Source organism: Rhagoletis zephyria, unplaced genomic scaffold (genome assembly GCF_001687245.7).
Source record: "Rhagoletis zephyria isolate East Lansing unplaced genomic scaffold, Rhagoletis_zephyria_1.1 Rzeph_scaffold_02206, whole genome shotgun sequence".
Lineage (NCBI taxonomy): Eukaryota > Metazoa > Arthropoda > Insecta > Diptera > Tephritidae > Rhagoletis > Rhagoletis zephyria.
Window position 1 is genome coordinate 49,727 of NW_016159290.1, and position 22,151 is coordinate 71,877.

Consider the following 22,151-nt stretch of genomic DNA (forward strand, 5'->3'; position numbering starts at 1 on the left):
TGTTAAAAAATATCTAAAATAACAAGCGATAATCCCCAAGTTCTATATCGTAGCAGTGGCCACATTGCGTGTTTGTCACAGACACGGTTTATGCCAAAAACTTTGAAGTGAAACTACTTTCTAAAAATTATTGTATCATGAGAAAAACGTATGTGACATCGAAGTTAACGCTCAGAAAATTGCAATTTCCATAGAAAATTCAAAAAATTAAAATCATTTATCACTTAAATTGCTTTCGTGAAACTGGCCGTAAAAATTATTTTCTTAGCGTTAACGCGCATTACCAGCGTTAACTTGGAAGGTTTAGACCATTGTCAAATAATTTCCCAACATTGACTCTGAGGATGGCTTCAGCTGGATAACAAACCAGTTTTCATGTGGCCCGAAAAGTACACCTACTGAGATGACCAATTAAGCTTTTGAAAACCTTCTGGACATCAGTGAAGACAGCACTTTGATTATTAAATACTACGAAAGGAGCCAAGGGAGTTCTGGATGCAAGTGTATGCAGAAAACACTGCTGTTGGCAAGATTGCATTAAAATACTAGTGACTTTTAGGTCCTTATTATGAGTTGCATTCGATTTTCGATCTTCGCTGGTTATCGAAGTCGAACATCGAAAGTGAAATTAAGAGCTATGCAACCGTGTCGAAATTTTCGTTGAGTATCGAATTTTCTGTCGAACAGAATTTTGATTTCGATGGTGTAGCGAAGTGCTAGAAAATTTTGAAAAATGTATGATTTTGCATTTGTTTTTTTACTTTATGGCGGCTAGACACTAATTTAAATTTCTTTTTTATTAATTTCATGCAGTTCTAACGTCGCGAATATTAAACTCAAGCTCGAAAGACTGGTGTTACTTGTGAAAGAAAATCCCAATACTCAGTTGGCACGATCTCGTAAGCTGTTTATAGTTTTAAAATATTTTAAATAGATTTGGCCCGCAAACGCCTCTTTATACAGTCGGAAGTTTTTAATAAATCTGTAGAAATTTCTTAAATATATTTTATGTCAATATATATTCGAAAGACTACACTTAAACCCTCTTAAAAATTTTCTAGTCTTGGACAGTTTACCAAGCTCTCATCCTCTGACGAATCGTTGAACCAGAACTCCGTTGTACTAATTTTTACCACGTTTTTATAAACTCGCTTTCTTTTTTATTTCATTTTAATTTGCGCAAATTTACATACATATGTATCGAGCACTATTTAGTTTGCTCGATTTGTAAACAAAACTTCTCAGCGGTGAAAAATATACTATTGTAAACAACCTAACCGAGCGAAATTCACAATAGCGCTATTCTTCATCGAATGAGCGTCATAATACCAAATGAAAATTCGTTCGATCAGCACTTTCGACCACAGTCGTATGCTACTCATAATAGGGGCCTTACTTCTACATTTCTATGTGAGACTGCATTTTCAACAAATGCTTACATAAACAAATAATTTGTTATAGTTAATCTATTCATGATCCAATGACCGGATTTAAACCAAATTAGACCAATTCTCAGGCAACGCCTTTCCTTTAAAAAAGAATTATAGTAATCGGTTAACGTGGTCCAAAGTTATGCGGTAACATACATAGAAAAAAATAATAAAAAATATTCCGACGAATTGATAACCTTATCCTTTTTGTGAAGTCTGTTAAAAACAAATACACCAGCAAGCTTTCAGCGTCAAATGATTTCAGGGTAAAATTTTCAAAGCTCCCAATAAACTTAAAGGAAATAATGAAATCATCAAAACAATTTCAGTCCTCACATTAAAGCTAAAGGAGCATAAAGTTTGCATTGTGTTCTCTTGTTTTCGTAGACATTTGAAGAGTAGGGGTGCCGCGAACCTTTTTTAGCACAACAAGGGTGCCGAGGTGAAAAAAGTTTGCGAACCCCTGGAATAGATTACGCCTTTAGTGAAATTAAGTAAGGGATATCGTTGTGAATTGTCAAAGAGAGAGTGACACCAGCTTTACTAATTTGTGGCCTTGCCCGTGGTTTTTACAGGGTTCAGAAATTCTCACTCACATTCTCTCACGTTCGCGATCAAGAATATTCCACAATTATTTTTTTATCGCGAGTGAAAAATGCAATCAAATTTATCATCTCTCACATTCGGAATGCGATCGACAAAAAAATTTCCGCTGCTTTTCATTCGCGATCGAAAAAAGGAAAGAAATTTCTTCTCACTCGAATATGCATTTTGTTATGCATACAGCATACTTTTTTTTTTTTTCTTTATGGACGTTGGGATAGCGCACTATCTATCAAGTGGCCCGTATGAAACTCCGATGAAGCCACCTCCCCGGGACTGCTTTCGCATTTCATCAGAGAGGGGCCATGGCATACAGAATGCCTCACTCCATAACGCCATTTCCCGGATGGGGGAATCCACATTTTTGATGTTTTATGATGGTTCAGGAACGTTTGGTCGTCTGTGCTTCGTGAAGAGATTCCCTTTCGAGTAAAAAACAAGAGTGAAACACAATTAATGTCAATTACTTCATTTATTTCACTGATTAAAGCTTCTCTCTATCCGGCGGCGTTGTTCCCTTGCTCTAAGCACAGTCATTATTTCTTTACTGACAGATTTCACTCCGTCCCAGACCTTAATGTCAATTATCATGTATGATAGCAAGTTTTCAGGACTCGGACTAGTCAGATTCAAATCTTTTAATTTGTTTATTTTAGCGGAAAAAGAAGGGCATGCAAAGAATATATGCTCTGCAGTTTCTGGTACATTTCTACATGAACCACACGCCATTGTGTCATCATGACCATACTTGCGCAAGTACTGTCTGAAACAGACATGCCCACTCAACAGTTGGGTCATATCAAAATCTACTTCGCCATGTGATCTGCACAGCCAGGCTTCGATGCTCGGGATGAGTCTGAAGGTCCAGCGACCCGACGAAGACGCTTCCCACCGTTGTTGCCATTGGGCGAGGTTTTTTTGGCGTTCGGCCGCGATCTCGTGCCTAGAGAGGGCTCTGCCTTTGGATCGGGAGCTCAAGTAGGTGCGCTGGATCTCGCTAGCCATTAGATCAACAGGCATTATACCAGCAATCACACTGGCGGCATCATGCGAAACTGTCCGGAAAGCACTACATATACGTAGGGCACTAAGCCGGAAAATCGAGTTTAACTTATTAGCGTACGATTTATGTTTGAGTGCATCTCCCCAAACAGGGGCCGCATACATAACAACCGATTGTGTTACTTTACTCAAGAGTTTCCTTCGATTCTGACTAGGACCTCCTACATTTGCCATTAACCTAGCTAACGAACTGTGGACAGTAGCCGCTTTCTTACTAACCGTTTCAATGTGTATTTTGTATGACAACCTAGCCTCTATCATCACACCTAAGTATCTTACTGCTGGGATCGTCTCAAATACATACCCATTTACATTCAAAGTCGTACTTTCTTTCTTCTTCCTGTTTGTTATAAGTACACCTTCAGTTTTCTGGATAGCTAGCTGCAAGCCATTATCCTTAAGCCATTCGTCGACCAAGTTAGCAGTACTTGAGGTGGCCGTATGTACGCCCTTAATATCTTTCGCTACGACAACTAGCGCAATATCATCAGCATAGCCAATTATTTTAACACCTTTTGGAACAGGGAGGCGTAAGACTCCATCGTAAGCAATGATCCAAAGCAACGGACCGAGGACGGAACCTTGAGGAACACCTCTGGTAACGACATAATCCTTCGTACCTGCATCAGTACTATAATAAAGAACTCTATTACATAGATAGCTACTTATTACGTTTATCAAATATCCCGGTGTGCTGATCGATTTCAGCGCACTAATAATATGCGGCCAGCCTAGTGAGTTGAACGCATTCTTAACATCTAGGGTTACTACCGCGCAGTATTCTTTTGAGCCGTTTTTCCAGCGTTTACCTTTTATTGCTTCTTCGGCTATGTCAGTTACTCTACGTATTGCGTCGAGTGTTGACCTACCTTTTCGAAAACCATACTGTGCATCAGACAAACAATGCGTAGAATCAATATGCTCCCATAGACGGTCACAGAATATACGCTCCAACAACTTACCTAAAGCATCAATCATGCACAGGGGTCTATAAGAGCTAGGTTCCCCCAGTGGTTTGCCAATCTTTGGGAGTAGGACCAGCCTCTGCCTTTTCCATCTATTCGGAAATATACCGTCTTGAAGGCATCTATTAAAAACTCCCGAAAATGCTGATGGGGTTGTATCCACTGCCGCTTTAATGGCAATATTTGGGATACCATCAGGACCGGGAGCCTTGTTGTTTTTTAATCGTTTGGCCGCACTTTCAATTTCCTCCTTCTTTACAGGAGGAACATAGGCATTTGCCATAGCATCTATTGACGCTGGCAATGGTTGGGGATCCGTACGCGGAAAAAGAGTCTCTACTACTTCTTTAAGCAACGTCGGGCATGTTGGCATATGCATTTGGCTAGCTTTGAACTTTTTCATTACCACTTTATAGGCGCCGCCCCAAGGATACTCATCAATTTCATTACAAAGTTCCTTGAAACAATCTCTTTTGCTAGTTTTTATAGCATCTTTTAATTTCTTTCGCAATGATTTAAAACTATCCCTTAGTTCATCCGACTTTATTCTTTGGAATTTTCTTCTAGCTTTATTGCATTGTGACCGTAACGACGCTATTTCAACCGTCCACCAGTATACGGGTCTCCGGTCGTTTCTGCGGACCTTTCTACTCATAGAAGAATCGCATGCCTTGATTAGACCTTGAGTGAGGGCTTCTAAGGGATTTCTGCATTCCCCCGCATATTCATAACGCTGCTTATTTCGCTAATTACTAATTTAAACATATTTATATCAAATGATTTTGTGCACCAACTACTTACATCACTTTGGACGTTTTGACGAGACACTGTAATTGTACTTTTTATTTCAACTATTATAGATAAGTTGTCGCTGTGCGTATACCTATCGATTAGCATCCACGTGATTTTTGTTGCCAGCGATTGACTACAGAAAGCTAAGTCAATAATGGAGCCTCTGCCATTTTTCTCAAACGTGTTTCTGTTGCCTGTATTCAACAGAAGCAGGTCTAATGAAGCAAATCCTCTTAGCAAGGCATGACCTCGATTATTTGTTCTACTGCTGCCCCATTCTAAAGCTCAAGCATTGAAATCTCCAGCTATTACTTTTGGAGAATACATCGTGGCATCTTGCACAAGTCCGTCTAGTAACAATTCAAATTCCTGCTGACTGAGGCTCGGTGGTGCATAGCAGCTGTAAATATAGGTCCCGTCGATCTTTGTTTTAACAAAAAACTCATGACTGCTAGGTTTGCCACTAATGCCTTTTTTCCGCAAACCCATATCGCGGCCTTCTTTTTATGATCAGAGATCCAAGTACCTTACAGCATACTGCATATGTACATATGTATATGTAAGTAATGCAAGCAAATCCTTTTCGGTTGGAACGAATGTACGAATATGCACAAATATATGAATTATGGTGGTAATATATATGTATATAAGTATGTACATATAAATTACATACGTACATACGTGTAGTTAAAGTATTTTCCAAGCGCACACTTTTCAATATAGTGGAGTATCTGCATGTTATTTTGCTATAATGATTGCGTTTATTTATTATATGTTTCTAATAAATGGAACTTAGTGGGGATAATATTGACTAATGAAGACTGAGAGGAAAGAAAAGCAGAAAAACCAATATAAATTTTTTATTTCTTTTAAATGTTTTGATTCGCCATTATAAGGATATTAATAAGAAACCAAAAATATAAACACGTAAATAGAGCAAGAATATGTATGTATGTCTGTATTACTTAGAAGAGAACTCAATAAAACGAAGGTCTGCATTCAATATCTTGCGCATTTTCTTCAAATTCACCTTTGTATGCAAAAAGCCATCAGAAAAAAAGTAAAACTTGCACTTATTTTACTAAATTTTCATGAGCCATGTAATTGCATATCCAAGAATTCAGATTAAAAATTCCACAAATCTTATGGAAATTTGTGACATTTTTCTGGAGTTTTCTGAAAGTTCGAATTGATTTTATCAAAAGCATGAAAAGTATATTAATAAAAAACAAAAAAAAATTAACTTGTAAAACATTGTAAATATTTAAAATAAAAACGCCATGCACTCAGTTATATTGAGTTTTTATTTATGAACGGTATTATTGTTGCATAAGCGAATAATTAAATTTTTTGTTGAATACATTTAGTTTTATTTGTCCCTCGAAAAATACCCCTTTTTCTCTCTCAGTTGTATTCCAAGTCCCCCAATATGTTCTTATTTGTACCCCTTCTGGCATTTTTGGTCTGGCAACCCTAAGCAACCGGCATTTCCATTTCATTCTTTGTAAGTATGATATCTGAAAAAATATAAGCATATATACTCATAAGTATGTACCTAAAACATTAGTCGCTTATAATGAGCAAATCGCTAAACAAACGTTTGTGAATCATTCCTGCCTCACCCAGCTGCGCACTTTATGCTATTGTTTCTTTTGCACCCGCGCAGTGATGCCAGATTGTGGGTAATTTCCCTATTTGAGGGATATTTTGCATCAAAAATTATTAAAAGGGAAAAAAGGGACATTTCATATAAATAAGGAATTTTCTTTTGACGAAGTTATTGTTGCATAATTGATCAAAATTCAAGAATATTCGACATTCTTACGTAATTAATCGTTCTGAAGATGTGATGTGGAGTGAAATGGTATATAATTGTTAAAAAGTATAAGGACAATTTCGAAAATTTTCTTACGTTAACCAATTCAAGCGCTGAGTAAGAAAGAATCTTTTCAGTTGTAACTGGTGTTTCATGTAAAAAGCGGAACAAATTATCTGATGAAATGTTAAATAGCACATGAATGTGCTTCAATTTTAAAGTCACCAAAAAATTCTTTTAGGCCCTTAGTGAGTGAGCAAAAACATGAAAGTGAAAAAATGAATGATTGAAAAAAATGCAGAAAAAGAGGTTTTTTCTTAACAGCAGTCGGCCCTCGGCAGGCAATGGCAAACCTCCGAGTGTATTCCTACCATGAAAAACTGCTTCTCATAAAAATACACTCGCCATTCGGAGTCGGCGTAAAACTGTAGGTCCCTCCCCTTTGTGTGACAACATCAAGGGGACCGCCACAAATTGGAGGAAAAGCACATATGTGTAAGCGCCAAACTATTATTATTATTTTATATGAATTTTACTTCTTTACTACTGAAACATGTATATGTTTAAATTCGTTGGGAATTTTGTGGGATAAATTTTCAAGATGTGGTTAATTGAGGGATTTTTTCCCCATTTTCGTGGGATTTTTAACAGAGAATGTCTGGCATCACTGCACCCGCGCCCAAAAGCAGAACAAAACCCAATACAACTAGAGTTTTCTTTGTTTGGGTTTCAATTGTGCTCTCTGTAATGAGTGAAACGAAAGAAATCAATACGATTCATTTCGTTTATTTTTGAACTCTGATTTCCTGCTAATATTTCTTAAAAAAATTACGAATTTCATTTCACCGTTCATAACTTTTTTATTTATCCATAATTTTCTTTATTAGTATTTAACTTTGTTTTTTTTTTTTTGTAAAAGAACAGGCTGCAATACAAATGAAAAAAGTGCGAAAATCTGTTTTATTTATAATTTTTTCCCTGTTTAAAGTTTGTATTTTTTTAATAAAATTGAAAATATCTTGGGGGAAATGACCTGATCTAAAAAAAAAAACAGAATACAGATTCGTAATCACGACTCAGAACTAATTTTATATATTGCGGCGTTTTTTGTGTCGTTTCAAAACTTGAGAATTCCCCTGCAGTTTTATCCAGACTCGACCCCGATATCCCCAATTAGTGCCCCGCATATGGAGACCGCCCTCTTCACATGTCAGCTTAATCCTACTCAGCTAGAAATAGAGGTGGAAAAATACCGACGATACTATCGACATATCGATGGTTTGTGTTTTCAAAAAATACTATCGATGTTTTAAAACTATCGATACTATCGGCTGTATTGTAAGACTAATTAGTAAATTGTCTCTCATATATTTGTGAGCGACAAATTGGTAGCTCTTATTTCGCAAAAAAAAACGAGAAATAGAAAACTACGTCTGTATTTAAGCGTATTTTCCACTGAAAAAAAATCTTAAATTTTCTAATAAATGTATAGCGATTTTTTTTTCTAAACAAACACTGAAATCAAAAATTACAGGTATATTTACCTTCCAAATATTAGGGTCTGGTGTTAAAAATATATCGTGTATACAATTACATAACTTTTAGTTATGTTTGATGAAATAAAATTATATTAAACAAGTAAAGAAGTATAAGCTCGGGCGAAACCGAACTTTATGTATATATCCGGCGCAGGTATCAAATATCGTCGTTTCAACTTTCTCTGAACTACCTTTGCATGATAAGTAGGGGTGTTTAATCGATTTAAAACCTTTTCGATAATATGCAGAGTTAGACTTAATGATATAATTGAGCCTAGTTAGGTACAAATCGATTAAGTGGTTCCGGATGTATACCTTTGTAGTAATTAAATGGTCGGTGCCACGCCCAATTACTAAAAGTCTAGAGGAGTTATTTATTGTTTTGTATTTCAGAAATTTACCGTTATACGGGAAGCGGGTGTAATTTTAGCCCCATTTGAATAATTTTCAACAAATTGCTTTTCCTTACCAAGGTTATTAAGTGCACCGACTTTGGTAGAAATTGATAAATCGGTTACCGAGATACACATTTGTGATCATAAGTGGGCGGTGTCACGCCCATTATCCAAAAATTTATAATATTAAAATTTTTTGATAAGTGGTTATTGTAATCATCGATTTAAGTGAATTAGCTCCAGTAGTTACTGATTTCAAAGATTTCTTAGCTAGACCCTACCCAAGCCTCGTACGGAGTTTGGTAAGTTGACGGGGTCACGCCCATTTTCCAAAATTTCAAATTAATATTATTTTTTACCACAATTCTGCTCCACAGACAGACATGGCTTAATCGACTTCTCGTTTCATTCTGATAATTTATGTATACATTTGTCCATATCTATCTCGATTCATTTTGGCTGTTACAAACAACCGTTATGCGAACAAAGTTAATATAGCCTTGTGCACAAGTGCGCTCGGGTATAAAAAACGCCCGAAAATTTTATCAGAGAGTTAGGCGACTTACTGAAGGTTTCAAGATCAGGGCGAACTTCTGTAAGAACAACTAGGGCGACCTAGAGACTGATATCCAGAACGTACTTAATTTATGGAGGAAGCACTTTTCCACCCTATTGGATGGCAGCAGCAGAAATTAGTGGAGAAGACGAACCCGAGCCCCCTGTCTATGACGATGACGATGACGATGAGGGGCTGACAGCCTGGCAGCCGAACTATTCAAGTACGAGGAGTTGATAAGGTGAATGCATCATATCTTATGCAGAATATGGTCAGATGAACACATGACCGACGACTGGAATTTAAGTGTGCTTTCTAAGCGTAGGTTACAAGGTCTTATCGAGCGTATTGTGTGAGAGACTGAAGCCACCGTCAACGAACTGATTGGACCTCATCACTGCGGCTTTAGACCTGGAAAATCCACCACAGATCAGGTATTCACAATACGCCAAATCTTGGGAAAAGAGAGAAAAGGATCGTACTCACCACCTAATGTCGATTTAAAAGCCGCTTTCGACATCACGAAAGGAAGTTGTCTTTATGCTGCGTTGTCTGAATTTGGTATCCGCGAGAAACTAATACGGCTGTGTAAAATGACGTTGAGCAATACCATACGGACCTCTCCGAGCCGTTTGATACCAAACGAGGTTTCAGACAAGGTGTCTGTCTTTCGTGTGATTTCTTTTATTTGATTTTGGAAAGGATAATAAGAGCCGTAGAACTGAACCACTCAGGCACAATACTTTACAAGAGCGTACAATTGCTGTCGTATTCCGACGACATCGATATTATCGGTAAACACAAGGACTACGTTTGATCTGTCTTCTCGGGATTAGAGGGAGCAGCAAAGCGAATGGTTCTGGTGTTGAACGAGGACAAAATGAAGTATCTCTTGTCATCACAGAAACGGTCAGAGCATACGCGTCGTGGTACACACGTCACTGTTGTCAGTTGCAAAAAGTAAACGATTCCGTTTATTTGGGAAGCTGCATTAACACCAATAGTGTCAGCCTTGAAATGCAAGGGAAAATCACTCTTGCCAACAAGTGCTACTTTGGACTGAGTAGGCAATTAAGAAGTAAAGTCCTCTCTCGTCGGACAAAGATCACACTCTATAAGTCACTCCTCATATCTGTGCCCATGTATGGCGCGGAAGCATGGACAATGAAAACATCTGATAAAGCGGCTATTTACGCGTTGGCGATAGCGAATACCGCAGATGACTGTATGAGCTTCACAACGATATAGACATAGTGCAGCGAATTAAAATTCAGCGGCGCCGCTGGCTTGGGGAGCCGCGATGATGGTAACAGAGGAAGAGGAAGGCCTTCTCTGCGTTGGAAAGACCAGGTGGAGAAGGACTTGGCTTCACTTGGTATTTTGAATTGGCGTCAGTTGGCACAGAAGAGAAACGACTGGCGTGCTGTTTTGCACTCGGCCAAATCGCTTAGGCAGGTACAGTGCCAATAAAGAAAAAGAAGAAGAAGGCATATACATCCGACAATGAAAGTCGAGGTAAAAAGGAATAGGTCAAGCAGTTTCTCCAATGTTAATCAAGGATCTTAAATCGGTGATTAAACCGAATCATGGAGCTTATATTAATTTACTTATCCCCAGTTTTACCAATAACTTTTAAAATTTATGAGACTTTTACAGCCGATTTTACCAGCAATTTAAATAGAAAATGATTTTTTATTTTCTGCCAATTTCCACATAAAATTCAAATAATTTTTCACTTAGGCAATCCGCACATTAAGCGCCTAATCATAGCAGTGTAATCGTTTCGGCATACTAAAGTATGAAGCTTTTATTAAGAACACATGTATTTGAATGATGATCTGTACATTACAATTCATAATCATGTTTTCGCCTAATCATAAAAGCTTCATGAATCGAAGCGCCCAACATTGTAAGGCGCTTGCTGTTTTGAAATCTTCATTTGTTTACTTTTTTGTGTTGGAAATAAAAATTATTTGTCATTTCAATAGGAAATAATTGAGAATTAATGATTTCGTGCTAAAATTCGTGCTAATTTTACTAAACTATAAGCCTTTATGCAATATTTTTCTGCAGAAATATTCGCGGAAGTGTATCATTGAGAAAGAACTGCCAGAAAATATATAATGTGTGGTATGTGTGTGCCTCAATGGCTTATGCAGGGCGCGGTAGTGTGCAGAAGTGGAGTCGTCATGCATTCGTTTCGGCTCTACTAAGATTAGGCGCGTAATGTGCGGAGTGCCTTAAATTGCTTTCGTAAAATTGGCTGTTAAAATTTAAACTTACAAATTTTCCGAACAAAATTGTGTCATTTTAAATTTCAACAGGCTGATAAATTTAGAATTGATTGATCCAACATTAATGTTACAGATCCTCAATATCTCTGCCATCAAAAAAAAAAAAACAAAGCTTTATGTTCCTATATAATATAAAATACCTTTGTGTTCCAGTATCGTCTGTGGAGTCAGAGAGAGTTTTAAGTTCGACGCGATTAACTATTAATAACACAAGCCAACAAATTTAAACAATGTTATGTTACTTAAAATATTACAGCCGACTCTTATATTTTTTGATTTTGAGTATTAAAGGGCAGTTTTTAGGCTTTTATATCCTCCCATTTATTTTTTTACAGAGGCTCGAAAATGTCCAAAAATGCGTTTTTCGCCATCTTTAAACCTAAGTTTCTCGAAAACTAGAGCTAATCCAATAACTTTACGGTCAGATTCGGATTCTATGGGAAAAACCCACCTGATCCAACGCAGAGGAGGCCTTCCTCTTCCTCTGTTACCAGCAGCGCATCAATACTGTCGGCAAATATCGATTGTCACCTACTATCGATAGTTTTCCACCTCATATCATTCATATGTTTTATTGCAATCTACAATGGATATTTAAATTAATTTGTAATGTTAAATAATATAAACTTACACACTCGTGTAAATGGTAGATAGAAAAAGCCTCTCTAGAGAGCATGCAGGGAAGAATTTTTTTCAGCCCATCATGGGTGGGTCTTTTAGAATAACTTTACTTAAGAAGACCTACCTAAATTATATTCTGAGAATGATTAATGGATCAACCGACCTAGGCGGGGCTTAGTAGTGCCTCTACAAACATAATATTAACCTCCCACGCAGAAAAGAGCTCTGCGCGAAGAATTGTATCCAACGCATCCGGAATTGGACGTTTTTTTTGAAGCGCGGTTGGAACCCGGACTTGGACCGATGAGGATCAAAGCGAGTCCGAAGGTGCCTACGCGAAAAGATTTCTGCGCGAAATAATAACAATATCGAGAATCGATTTGATTGAAAGATGGTATAAGATTGCGTTTCTTAATTCAGTGCACACTGTTCGGAATTGGATTTTATTTGGCATAAATTCAAGATTTTTATAGCAATATATTCTTGATAGCAGTTATTTTTATAAAAGTACATATGTCAACTAAGAAAATTTCCAAATAAAAGATTTGAAGTTTCAACCCTGTGCTTTCAGAACGCTTTCGAAGTCATGTGTATGATTAGCTGATATTTTGTCAGAATTGGTGCAAAATTATTAGTCAGTTGTGATAAGCTTGTGAAAGGTTGGGTTAATTTAAATAAACAAAATTAGATATGGAAAATAAAGGTTAAGGTATTTCTAATAATAATTAGTTAATGTGCATATCGTGTGTGTGTGTTTGTTTGTTGTTATTTAATGTGCTTGTAGTGCGTATTTAAAGAAAAATACTATACAATATTTTTGTGTTCCGTGGAGTAGAACTAGCAATCTGCCAAGTGATGACGGGAACTAATAATACAAAAATGCTTAATTATATTAGATTTTATTTGGGTAATTTTTGCTCATTTTTCCAAAAGTTAACATTTTAAGCGGAGTACACGTAGAAATCTATGTATCCTCCTTACATAGAATAAAGCAAATTCGGAATTTTTTCACCACGTTAATCTTGAAAACTACTGAACGGATTTGTGAACACTTTTAATAGTGGTATTATCTTTAGGCCTGAGAATTTCTATAGGGTTGCCATCTGTCCAAAAAATTATAAGATCCGCACCGTTCTTTGGATTACAGATAATGAGGTGTCAAAATAAGGTGCTTGGCCTCTAGATGTCAAATAATGTACTTATATTATCTTTTTAGTAGGGCTGGCACCATTTTAAAAATTATAATATCTTCACAGTTAGTTGGACTATAAATAAGGTGCAAAGTGAAAGGATACGGTCCCCAGATTTGCAGTAAGGTTATATTTTTTTAGTGGGCTTGCCACCCTTTTAAAAATTACTACCTTACATATACATATGGATTTTTTGTTAATGACATCAGATTTGCACAGTTCATTCAATTTACAAAAAATAAGGTATCAAGAGCTTGGCCTACAGATGTGCAATATTTTTTTTTTCGTGCTAAGTTTGCTAAGAAATCTTTAGTTTGAATATTTAAGCTATTTATGAGGTGTTTGAAGGAGATTGGTATCAATCGAAATACGTTTGAAAGGCTTTATTCAGAACTATATTTAGCAGGGTTTCCACATGTTTCAATAAGCAAATTCAACTTAAAATTGTGGCGATTAGGTAATTGAAGTATGTATCACAATATGGGTGCCATACTAAAGGGGTTTAAGCAAGTTTTAAAAAAGTTTTGAAAAAGGTTATCGTTCAAAAACAACGTTATATATGGGGATAGGAGAAGGCGTGGCCGTACGGGTTATCTATCGGCCTAAGAGTTTTACCATAACTTGCTAATAGCATGAGGAACATATGTACCAAGTTTGAAAATGATAACTTTCTTTTTAGAATTTATGCCAAATAAATTTAATTCCGGGCAGTGTGCAGTGGTAGAAATTTGTACAAATAATTATAATTTTGGATACAAATTAAGGAGAATAGAATAATTATGTTTATAAATTATTTTCAGCTAAAAAACTACCGAAGGATGTTAATCCTTGTGGCGTATTCGCTAACAATGAGCTTGATTTAGAAGAAGTTGACGTGTATGGGTTTGATTATGATTACACACTGGCATGCTACAAGCCTTGCCTTCATGATTTGCTGTATAATTTAGGTCGTGATAGACTGATTAAAAAATTCAAGGCAAGTTGTGTTTTTTCATCTCCTCCCTATATATCATAGGATACAATTTTAAATATAATTTTCAGTATCCTGAAAATATATCAAAATTAGAGTACATTCCAGGATTTGCAGTGCGTGGACTCCATTACGATATAGAGAAAGGTTTGCTTTTGAAGCTCGATTCGTTTCTTCAAATACAGCTGGGCTCAGTTTATCGCGGTCTTACTAAAATTCCCGATGCCGAAGTATTAAAGCTCTATAAAAATCGCATACTTCCTATCGCTTATGTTGAAGGACAATCGAAAAACTATCAGGTAATTAATGGCGATGGACTTTCTATACATGTATCTAGTAGCATAAGTACTGAATGTATGGTTTTGCTAAAGCCCAATACTAAGGCAAAGATGGTTCAGCTGGCAGATTTGTTCTCTGTTCCGGAAATGTGCCTTTTGTGCAACGTTGCTGAATACTTCGAAAAAAATCACATCGACTACAATCCTGAAATACTTTTCCACGACATAAAATCATCGGTGCAATCGTGCCATCCTGTAATGCATGAAATAGTTATGAAAAACGTTGGTGAATATATCGAAAAGAACAGCAGATTGCCGGAATATTTTGAAAAATTAACTAAAGCTGGCAAAAAATTGTTCCTAGTAACGAATAGTCCATTTTCATTTGTGTAAGTAATTTTATATTCACATTTGAACCTTCATAGAAATTCTTTGTGTTGTACAGAAACCGAGGAATGACTCTTCTAGCTGGTGAAAAATGGCGCGAGTATTTTGATGTTATAATAGCTCAGGCGCGAAAACCAAAATTTTTTACAGACGAATCACGACCAATTAGGTTATATGATGACAAGACAAATTCACATGTTTGGGATCGTGTTTCAAAGCTTGAGAAAGGAAAAATATACTATGAGGTAAAACATTTAGATAAGCAAAAATTAACTACTAAGGGCCAGTTTTTCAGTGCCAGTTTAAACTTAGATCACGTAAACAGCGTTTATATTGAACAGCTAGACGACATTTGAATTTCACTTTAGACCAACCATCTCGAGCGTTTAAACCAAGTTTAAACCACAGCCGTGCACTGAAAAACTGGCCCTAAATAACATTAATTGAAATTCTCAGGGTACTGTAAAACAACTCCAAGACTTAACCGGATGGCGTGGGCATAATGTGTTATACTTTGGAGACCATCCGTACAGTGATTTGGCGGATGTAACATTAGAGCATGGATGGAGGACTGGTGCAATTATAAATGAGCTCACGGTAGAAAATTTACTGTTGTCCAAGGCAAAGTTAGCAATATTTATTCTCTTTTGCACAGCACGAAATAGAGACTTTGAATAATGTTAATTTTAAAACCAATGCAAATTGGCTACAAATGTTGACACAACTCATCGAAGAAATTCAGGACTACGAATGTGAGGCTGCACAGATATGCTTACAAAAATGGCAAGCAGAACGAGATATGCTCAGGTACATGTAATATATCTATGGTCTTAATCAATAATCACTTAAGTCGACTTAGGACAGATTTGAGTAAAAAATGAGACCTTATTCTCTTAATAAGATTGCATCTTTAGGGGAAATCCTTAACTTCCTAGCATACTTCTACAAAAAGTGATTAATAAAAAACATAATGGCCAAGTGCTTTTAAAGCAATAAATACCTAAATACACTTGGGATGATGTTTTTTTGATAGCCACAAATTGTGTACAAATGGCTTAAGTGGGCGTTCGAACATAATTTCCTTAAATCAAGTTTTGCCGTTAAGGTGTTGATAGGAGATTATTGCAAAATGAGAACATTCAACAACGATCAGTGGCATATGCATACGGTGACCATATTATAATCAGCCGAATACGGACAAAAAAGCTAAACATTTTAAAAACTTGTTGGTAAACATACATACATGAATATTCCAATATTAGTTGCGTTCCCTAACTCGCAAGAAGTTGCAAGAATTTACAGGAAATTTTTCAACATATATCGTGTACATAAATTTAAAAATCACCGCAGTTTAAAATTTTTAGAGTATTATTAGTTTTTAATTTCTTGAAGTTTTCCCGTTTTAATAAATTCCAAAATTTTCTAAACTTTCAAGACTGTGAATTTGAGAAATTTTAGTAAATCCCAATAATTCAATATAATGATGAATACTAGATTTCTAGAAATTTTTTATTTTTCAAAAATTTTGGGAATTGTAGGAATTCTAACCAAATTTTTTCTAAGTGAAAGTGTCGAATATACAAAATTGATCAAACGAAATTAAAAGTTTTCGAATGTTGAAAACATTTTCATATTTCGTCGTTTTTGAAGATTAAAAAAATTTTTGGACGTTGTTTAAAATTCTCAAACTTTGTTTTATCAATACAAAATTTTGAAAAGTCCAGAAAAGTGGAACAATTTTGGAATTTTTCAAAAATGTTAATATCTTTTAGAATTCGAAGAATTTTCTATTTTTTACACACAAGTACATGAACATAAGAATTTTTCGACAATTTGTGATGTTTCACATTTTTACATTTTAGGATGGATTTTAGGATAAATAAAATTCTCAAAATTTTGGAAAATATAGAAAATTTAATATAAACAAAAAAAGTAAAAATTGAAAATTAAGTACATAATTTCAAAATTTTGAAAATTCAGTGAATTCGAAAAACTGTTAGGACTACTTAAATAACATAACACTTCGAGCTTAACACACAGCTAAAATTTCAAACTCAAGTGAAATTTGATACACTTTTTTTCATGAATTAAAGTTTTCAAAAGCATCCATTCATTAGGTTTGTTCCCCAAGCTTCTCGAGTAAGTTTTCGAGTTTCTTTGATATACGCTCACAGTTTGAACTTTGATCGAGTTTTTCTACAAGTAGCTTCTGGGACAAACCTGTTATATATTCTTGTAATGATATTTCACGATATTCAGTTAAATATTATGAAAATACATGTTACACAGTCTTGGGGGGAAATTTCCCCAATCTCCCCAACCTGGGTCCGCCACTGTAGCCACCAATACTATAATTGGTTTGAACGTGAAGAAGCTTTCTCGTGAAAGTGAAATAGGAACATTTTCTAACGTTCAAAGATAAGCAATTAAGGGCCGGTTTCTCTCTCTGGTTAACACTAATCCCCCGTTAAACGTCATTACCGACGTTATCGACTCCCTGTTATATGCATGGAGTCGGAACGTCGATAACGATGTTTAATCGGGAAGTTAGTGTTAACTGGTGATGGAGAAATCGGCCCTAAGAAAGCATCATGAGTGAAGGTTAGCGAGATTAGATTGCAACGATATATTATTGTGAGTCTCTGATCACTGCGTAAACTTTGAGGTCTTCGACATATAATAAATAATTAGACGACAGAAAGCATGACCCCACATGATTTATCAATAGAAAAAATAAGAGAGGGCCTAAGATACTGAGCCTCATTGCGTAAGTCGCAATTAGACTAAATTGTACGACTCGACAACACTGGAATTGCCTACTGTCTTGCTGAAATAAGTAAACGACGAAAATCGTCGAAAGCTATCCAAGTTTTCCATTTTAATACACTAGTCTATATACTAGTCGAAATTTTATGCAAGGCCATGTAATTTTTGATATGATTCGATATGATTGACAGCAAGTCAAAAATAGTGGATAATATATTATCGATCACAACTATACAACTCCTGTTGGAAAGGTAGGAACTACGACTTTTCCAACAGTATTTCAGAAAAACACAATTGTATTTCAGAAAAGGCCAAATGAATTTCAGAAAAGGCTAAATGAATTTCGGAAAAACTCAAATGTATTTCAGAAAACCTCAAATGTATTTCAGAAAAGCTCAAATGTATTTCAGAAAAGGCAAAATGTATTTCAAAAAAAGCCAAATGAAATTCAGAAAAACACAATTGTATTTCAGAGAAAATCAAATGATTTTCAGAAAAACGCAAATGTATTTCAGAAAAGGGCAAATGTATTTCAGAAAAGCACAAAGCACAAATGTATTTCAGAAAAGCATAACTGTGTTCTAAAAATATTTTTTCTGAAATACATTTGTGCTTTTCTGAAATACATTTGCCCTACAACAATAAAATGCTTTTTCCGCAAAATCTATAAAGGACCCTTTTATTTCTCAAAAAAAAAACGGGGTAACAGTTATTCGTCGCCACGCTGTAAATAACTAAATTTTTCTACATTTTAGTATTATTTAGTTGGATCTTTGCAAAATAATTCAGTAACAAAAACACAAAAACCACATTGCATTAATTGAATGATTTCCGTACTGATTAACAAATTGGTACTCAGTAACCTTAGGGGCGTCTATGTTTATCATAGTTCATCAATGCACCTTGCGACTTAAGGAAATCCACCAATGTTGAAAAATTGTCTGACAATATTTTGCGTAAATTCCGGCTAACAAATAGTTTTATCCATCAATTTGTTTATCACGGTATTTTCCACTCGATGGATTACTCTACACAACGCTAATTTGTGGACCCCATGCATTTGATCATGCCATTATTACGCTCACTGTTATATTAAGTTCGCTCCAATTTTCAATAAAATTTTTTCAATTTGGCTACGAGATAGCCGAAATTTTTCTACTACACCAGTATGTAAACGGTAGTTGATTTGTTCTTTTATGACACGCCTTTTATTATTTGCAGACTGTCCTCCTCTACTCTCTTTAGTGACACCGCTCACTTTAATATTTAATAGATCTCTATCTTCATGTACCTTCATAAATGATTGGAAACGTACCACTATCACCCCAGTATTTAGAAGTGGCAATACAAGTGATATTACGAATTATAGGCCAATTTCAAAGCTTTCGTCGGTCTTTAAACTTTTCGAATGTATTATAAAAAATAAGCTGCATTTTATTGTGAAGCAATTGATTAGTCCTAATCAACATGGGTTCGTGGCGGCCAGGTCCACATTAACTAATCTGAGTTTTTACAGAGGACTGCTTTGCGACTTTTCGACGTGGCTACCAGCTTGATGTGATTCACACCGATTTCTCCAAAGCCTTCGATAAGATTTCCCACAAATTATTGGTGGTTAAACTAGCTAATTTTGGTTTTCATTCTGTTTTTTTTTTTTGGATTGGATCAAGTCGTTCTTGGATAATAGGAAGTCTAGTGTTCTTATTGATGGTGTCTCATCGAAACCATTTATTGCAACCTCTGGAGTTCCTCAGGGTAGCATTTTGGGTCCATTATTTTTCATTCTTTTTATAAATGATGTATCGTTGTGTTTCTCTTCAGCTCGGTTTCTTCTATACGCGGACGACCTAAAAGTATACTCTGCGGTTAGATGCCACAGCGACTCGATCAATCTTCAATCAGAACACAGTATGCTCTATAATTGGTGTGCAATGAATCATCTCACATCAATAAATGCCACAAAGCTACGTTCTCTAAACTGCCTAAACCTCTGTGCACTTCGTACCATTTAGCTAACACTTTTCTCGAATTGGGTGAAGTCATTAAACACCTGGGAGTGTTTTTTGATCCCCAGTTTAATTTTAATGCGCACATGAATTACACCATCTCAAACTTTCTTGCTATGCTAGCTTTTGTTAGACGACATTCTTCGCAATTTTCGGACCCGTACACACTTAAGACTTTGTTCACTGCCTTTGTACGGTCTAAACTGGAATACGCTACGTTTATCTGGAGGACCGTATCACGCTATTCACATCAATCGTCTGGAGAGAGTGCAAAAAATATTCCTACGCTGTGCTTTGCGCAGCCTATATTTTTCTGAACCGATTCCACCATACGAGTCGCGTTGCCAATTGATTAGCTTATTTACATTAAATAATAGACGCTCACTACTGTCTATGTCATTTCTTCTCGACATCGTCTTCGGTAAAGTCGACTGCTCGTCCCTTCTTGGGTTGATAGATTTCACTGTGCCGAGTAGAAACCTTCGTCGCTTTGATACTTTTCGTATTGGTTTAAATAAAACGGTTTACAATGCAAATGCCCTCATTGTTAGGGCTTTTAATGAGTACAACTGTTTCTCGAAATTTTTGGATCTTGACTTGTCGGAATCAAAATCAATTATATACAATAGATTGAAAAACTATTTATTTTGTAAAAATTTAGAATAGCCTTTATTGTATTCTACTCTTGTTCTTTTTACGTTTTCAATTTGTAACTAAAATATATAGCTTGTAATTTTTCATAACGTCTGTACCATATATAAATTTAGACATTAAATAAATAAATAAATAAATAATTTGCATAACTTATCACTTATCCGCTAAAGTCTTTTTGCTAAGCATTTCAAATTTTAGTACAATGCTTATCTATGATTTTTAATGGTATATTATACTTATAAATTTTCATTTGAGTGACTTTTCCCTATCAAATTGGTGAAACACAAAACTTTGCGCAAGTTCGATAATTTGCTAAAATGCTAATGATAATTCGTTGGTGCAATAAGGTCCTGCACTTACAAAAGCATGTTAATAAGGGCAAAGCAACTTTTTCACTGCAAAATTAGGCCTCTGTTGCACAACTGACCCAAAAACTTGGGGAACAGTACCTAATTTGGATATAGGCCTACAGTTCAAAACATCATTATTGTTGCAGTTTTTATAAATTGGCGTAACTAAAGCATTTTTCTAGTGGCCAATAAAATATCCGGCCGAAAGAGACTTGTACAGAATTGTTAATGGCTGAACCCGAGAAGAGCACCGTTTGAGCATAGCACCTGAATGGCCATCAAAATCCAATTTAATAAAAATTTAAGGAAAATGTTGCTATTCGCCTTCTTGTCATTAAGGAAGAGTAGTAGGCATTGAGTGTAATCTATCTGGGTTTATAGCCACGCTATTCCAATGAACTGATAAAAGCAAGTAAATAGAAAAACAGCACAGGATATGGGACGGTTTCAGGACATTAAACAAAATACTGAACATTTCGTATCCCGTACAAACTTAATAAATTATTAGGACGTTTGATTAAAAAAGAGGACCATCCGGTACAATACAGGAAGGATGGTCACCGTACATATGCACTTAACTCTACATAAACTCCTAAGATGACATAATTTCTTGTGCTATGTGTGTTACGTTTTGCAATAAACACTTATATTGTTTTTTTTAATAACTTTTTTTTTAATAACTTTTTTTTTAATAACTTTTTTTTTAATAACTTTTTTTTTTAATAACTAAATAAATCTATCTTTTGAATTTTTAATTATAGATTTGTGGAAGTAAGATTCTTTAAATCTTTATTAAAACTTTTCAAGTGCACTTTTATATTTTTTTCAGAAGGAGCTTCAAATATATAAATTAGGTTTTCTCAGAACTGTGATTTTCGACTTAAGCGACTACTGCTGATGACCCCAGATATTTATAATCTGTAACTATTATACAAATAAAAACTTTTCGTTACAGGAATCAAACAAAAATGGTATTTAACCAGCAGTTTGGCAGTGTATTTCGGACGTATCACAATCCAACGTATTTTTCGAGACGTCTTTTTCGCTTTGCTGATATATATACGAGTGATATCACAAACTTGGCAAACTATTCTGTCTCGCACACTTTTTACCCGCGTCGTGGTGTAATGCCCCATGAGTACATTTCCTACTTCATGTAAACATACGAGTATTTTTTAATAAAAATGTTGGAAATCCGTAGGCTGCACCACTGTGTTATACATAGTTTTTCATGTTTCGAATTTACAACATAGTTTTTCATTTCGAACAAATAGATACAGAATAGCACCAATTCTCATATAAAAAAAAATATGGGGATCGATAGAGAACATTTAGCTGGCTGAGGTTAGGAAAAATAACGCCCATAAGTCCAACATCGGCTACGCTGAGCACAGTATTTTTGCGCAGCACACAGAAATATGTACACCAAATTAAGGGTGGTATTATCACTTGCGAAGCGAACGGTTTGGCGAACGCAA

The 22,151-nt window shown here is 35.6% G+C and overlaps 1 protein-coding gene across 1 annotated transcript; it reads left to right on the top strand.

The window, feature by feature from the left end:
* The first annotated feature begins 10,321 nt into the window (after window positions 1–10,321).
* On the top strand, window positions 10,322–21,898 carry Nt5c (5' nucleotidase C). The gene is made up of 8 exons (XM_017620601.1): window positions 10,322–10,382; window positions 14,063–14,238; window positions 14,304–14,531; window positions 14,604–14,899; window positions 14,956–15,142; window positions 15,354–15,494; window positions 15,553–15,704; window positions 21,629–21,898. The coding sequence occupies exons 1-8, from the start codon at window positions 10,322–10,324 to the stop codon at window positions 21,831–21,833; spliced, it is 1,446 nt and encodes a 481-aa protein (XP_017476090.1). The 3' UTR covers window positions 21,834–21,898.
* The last annotated feature ends 253 nt before the right edge of the window (window positions 21,899–22,151 follow it).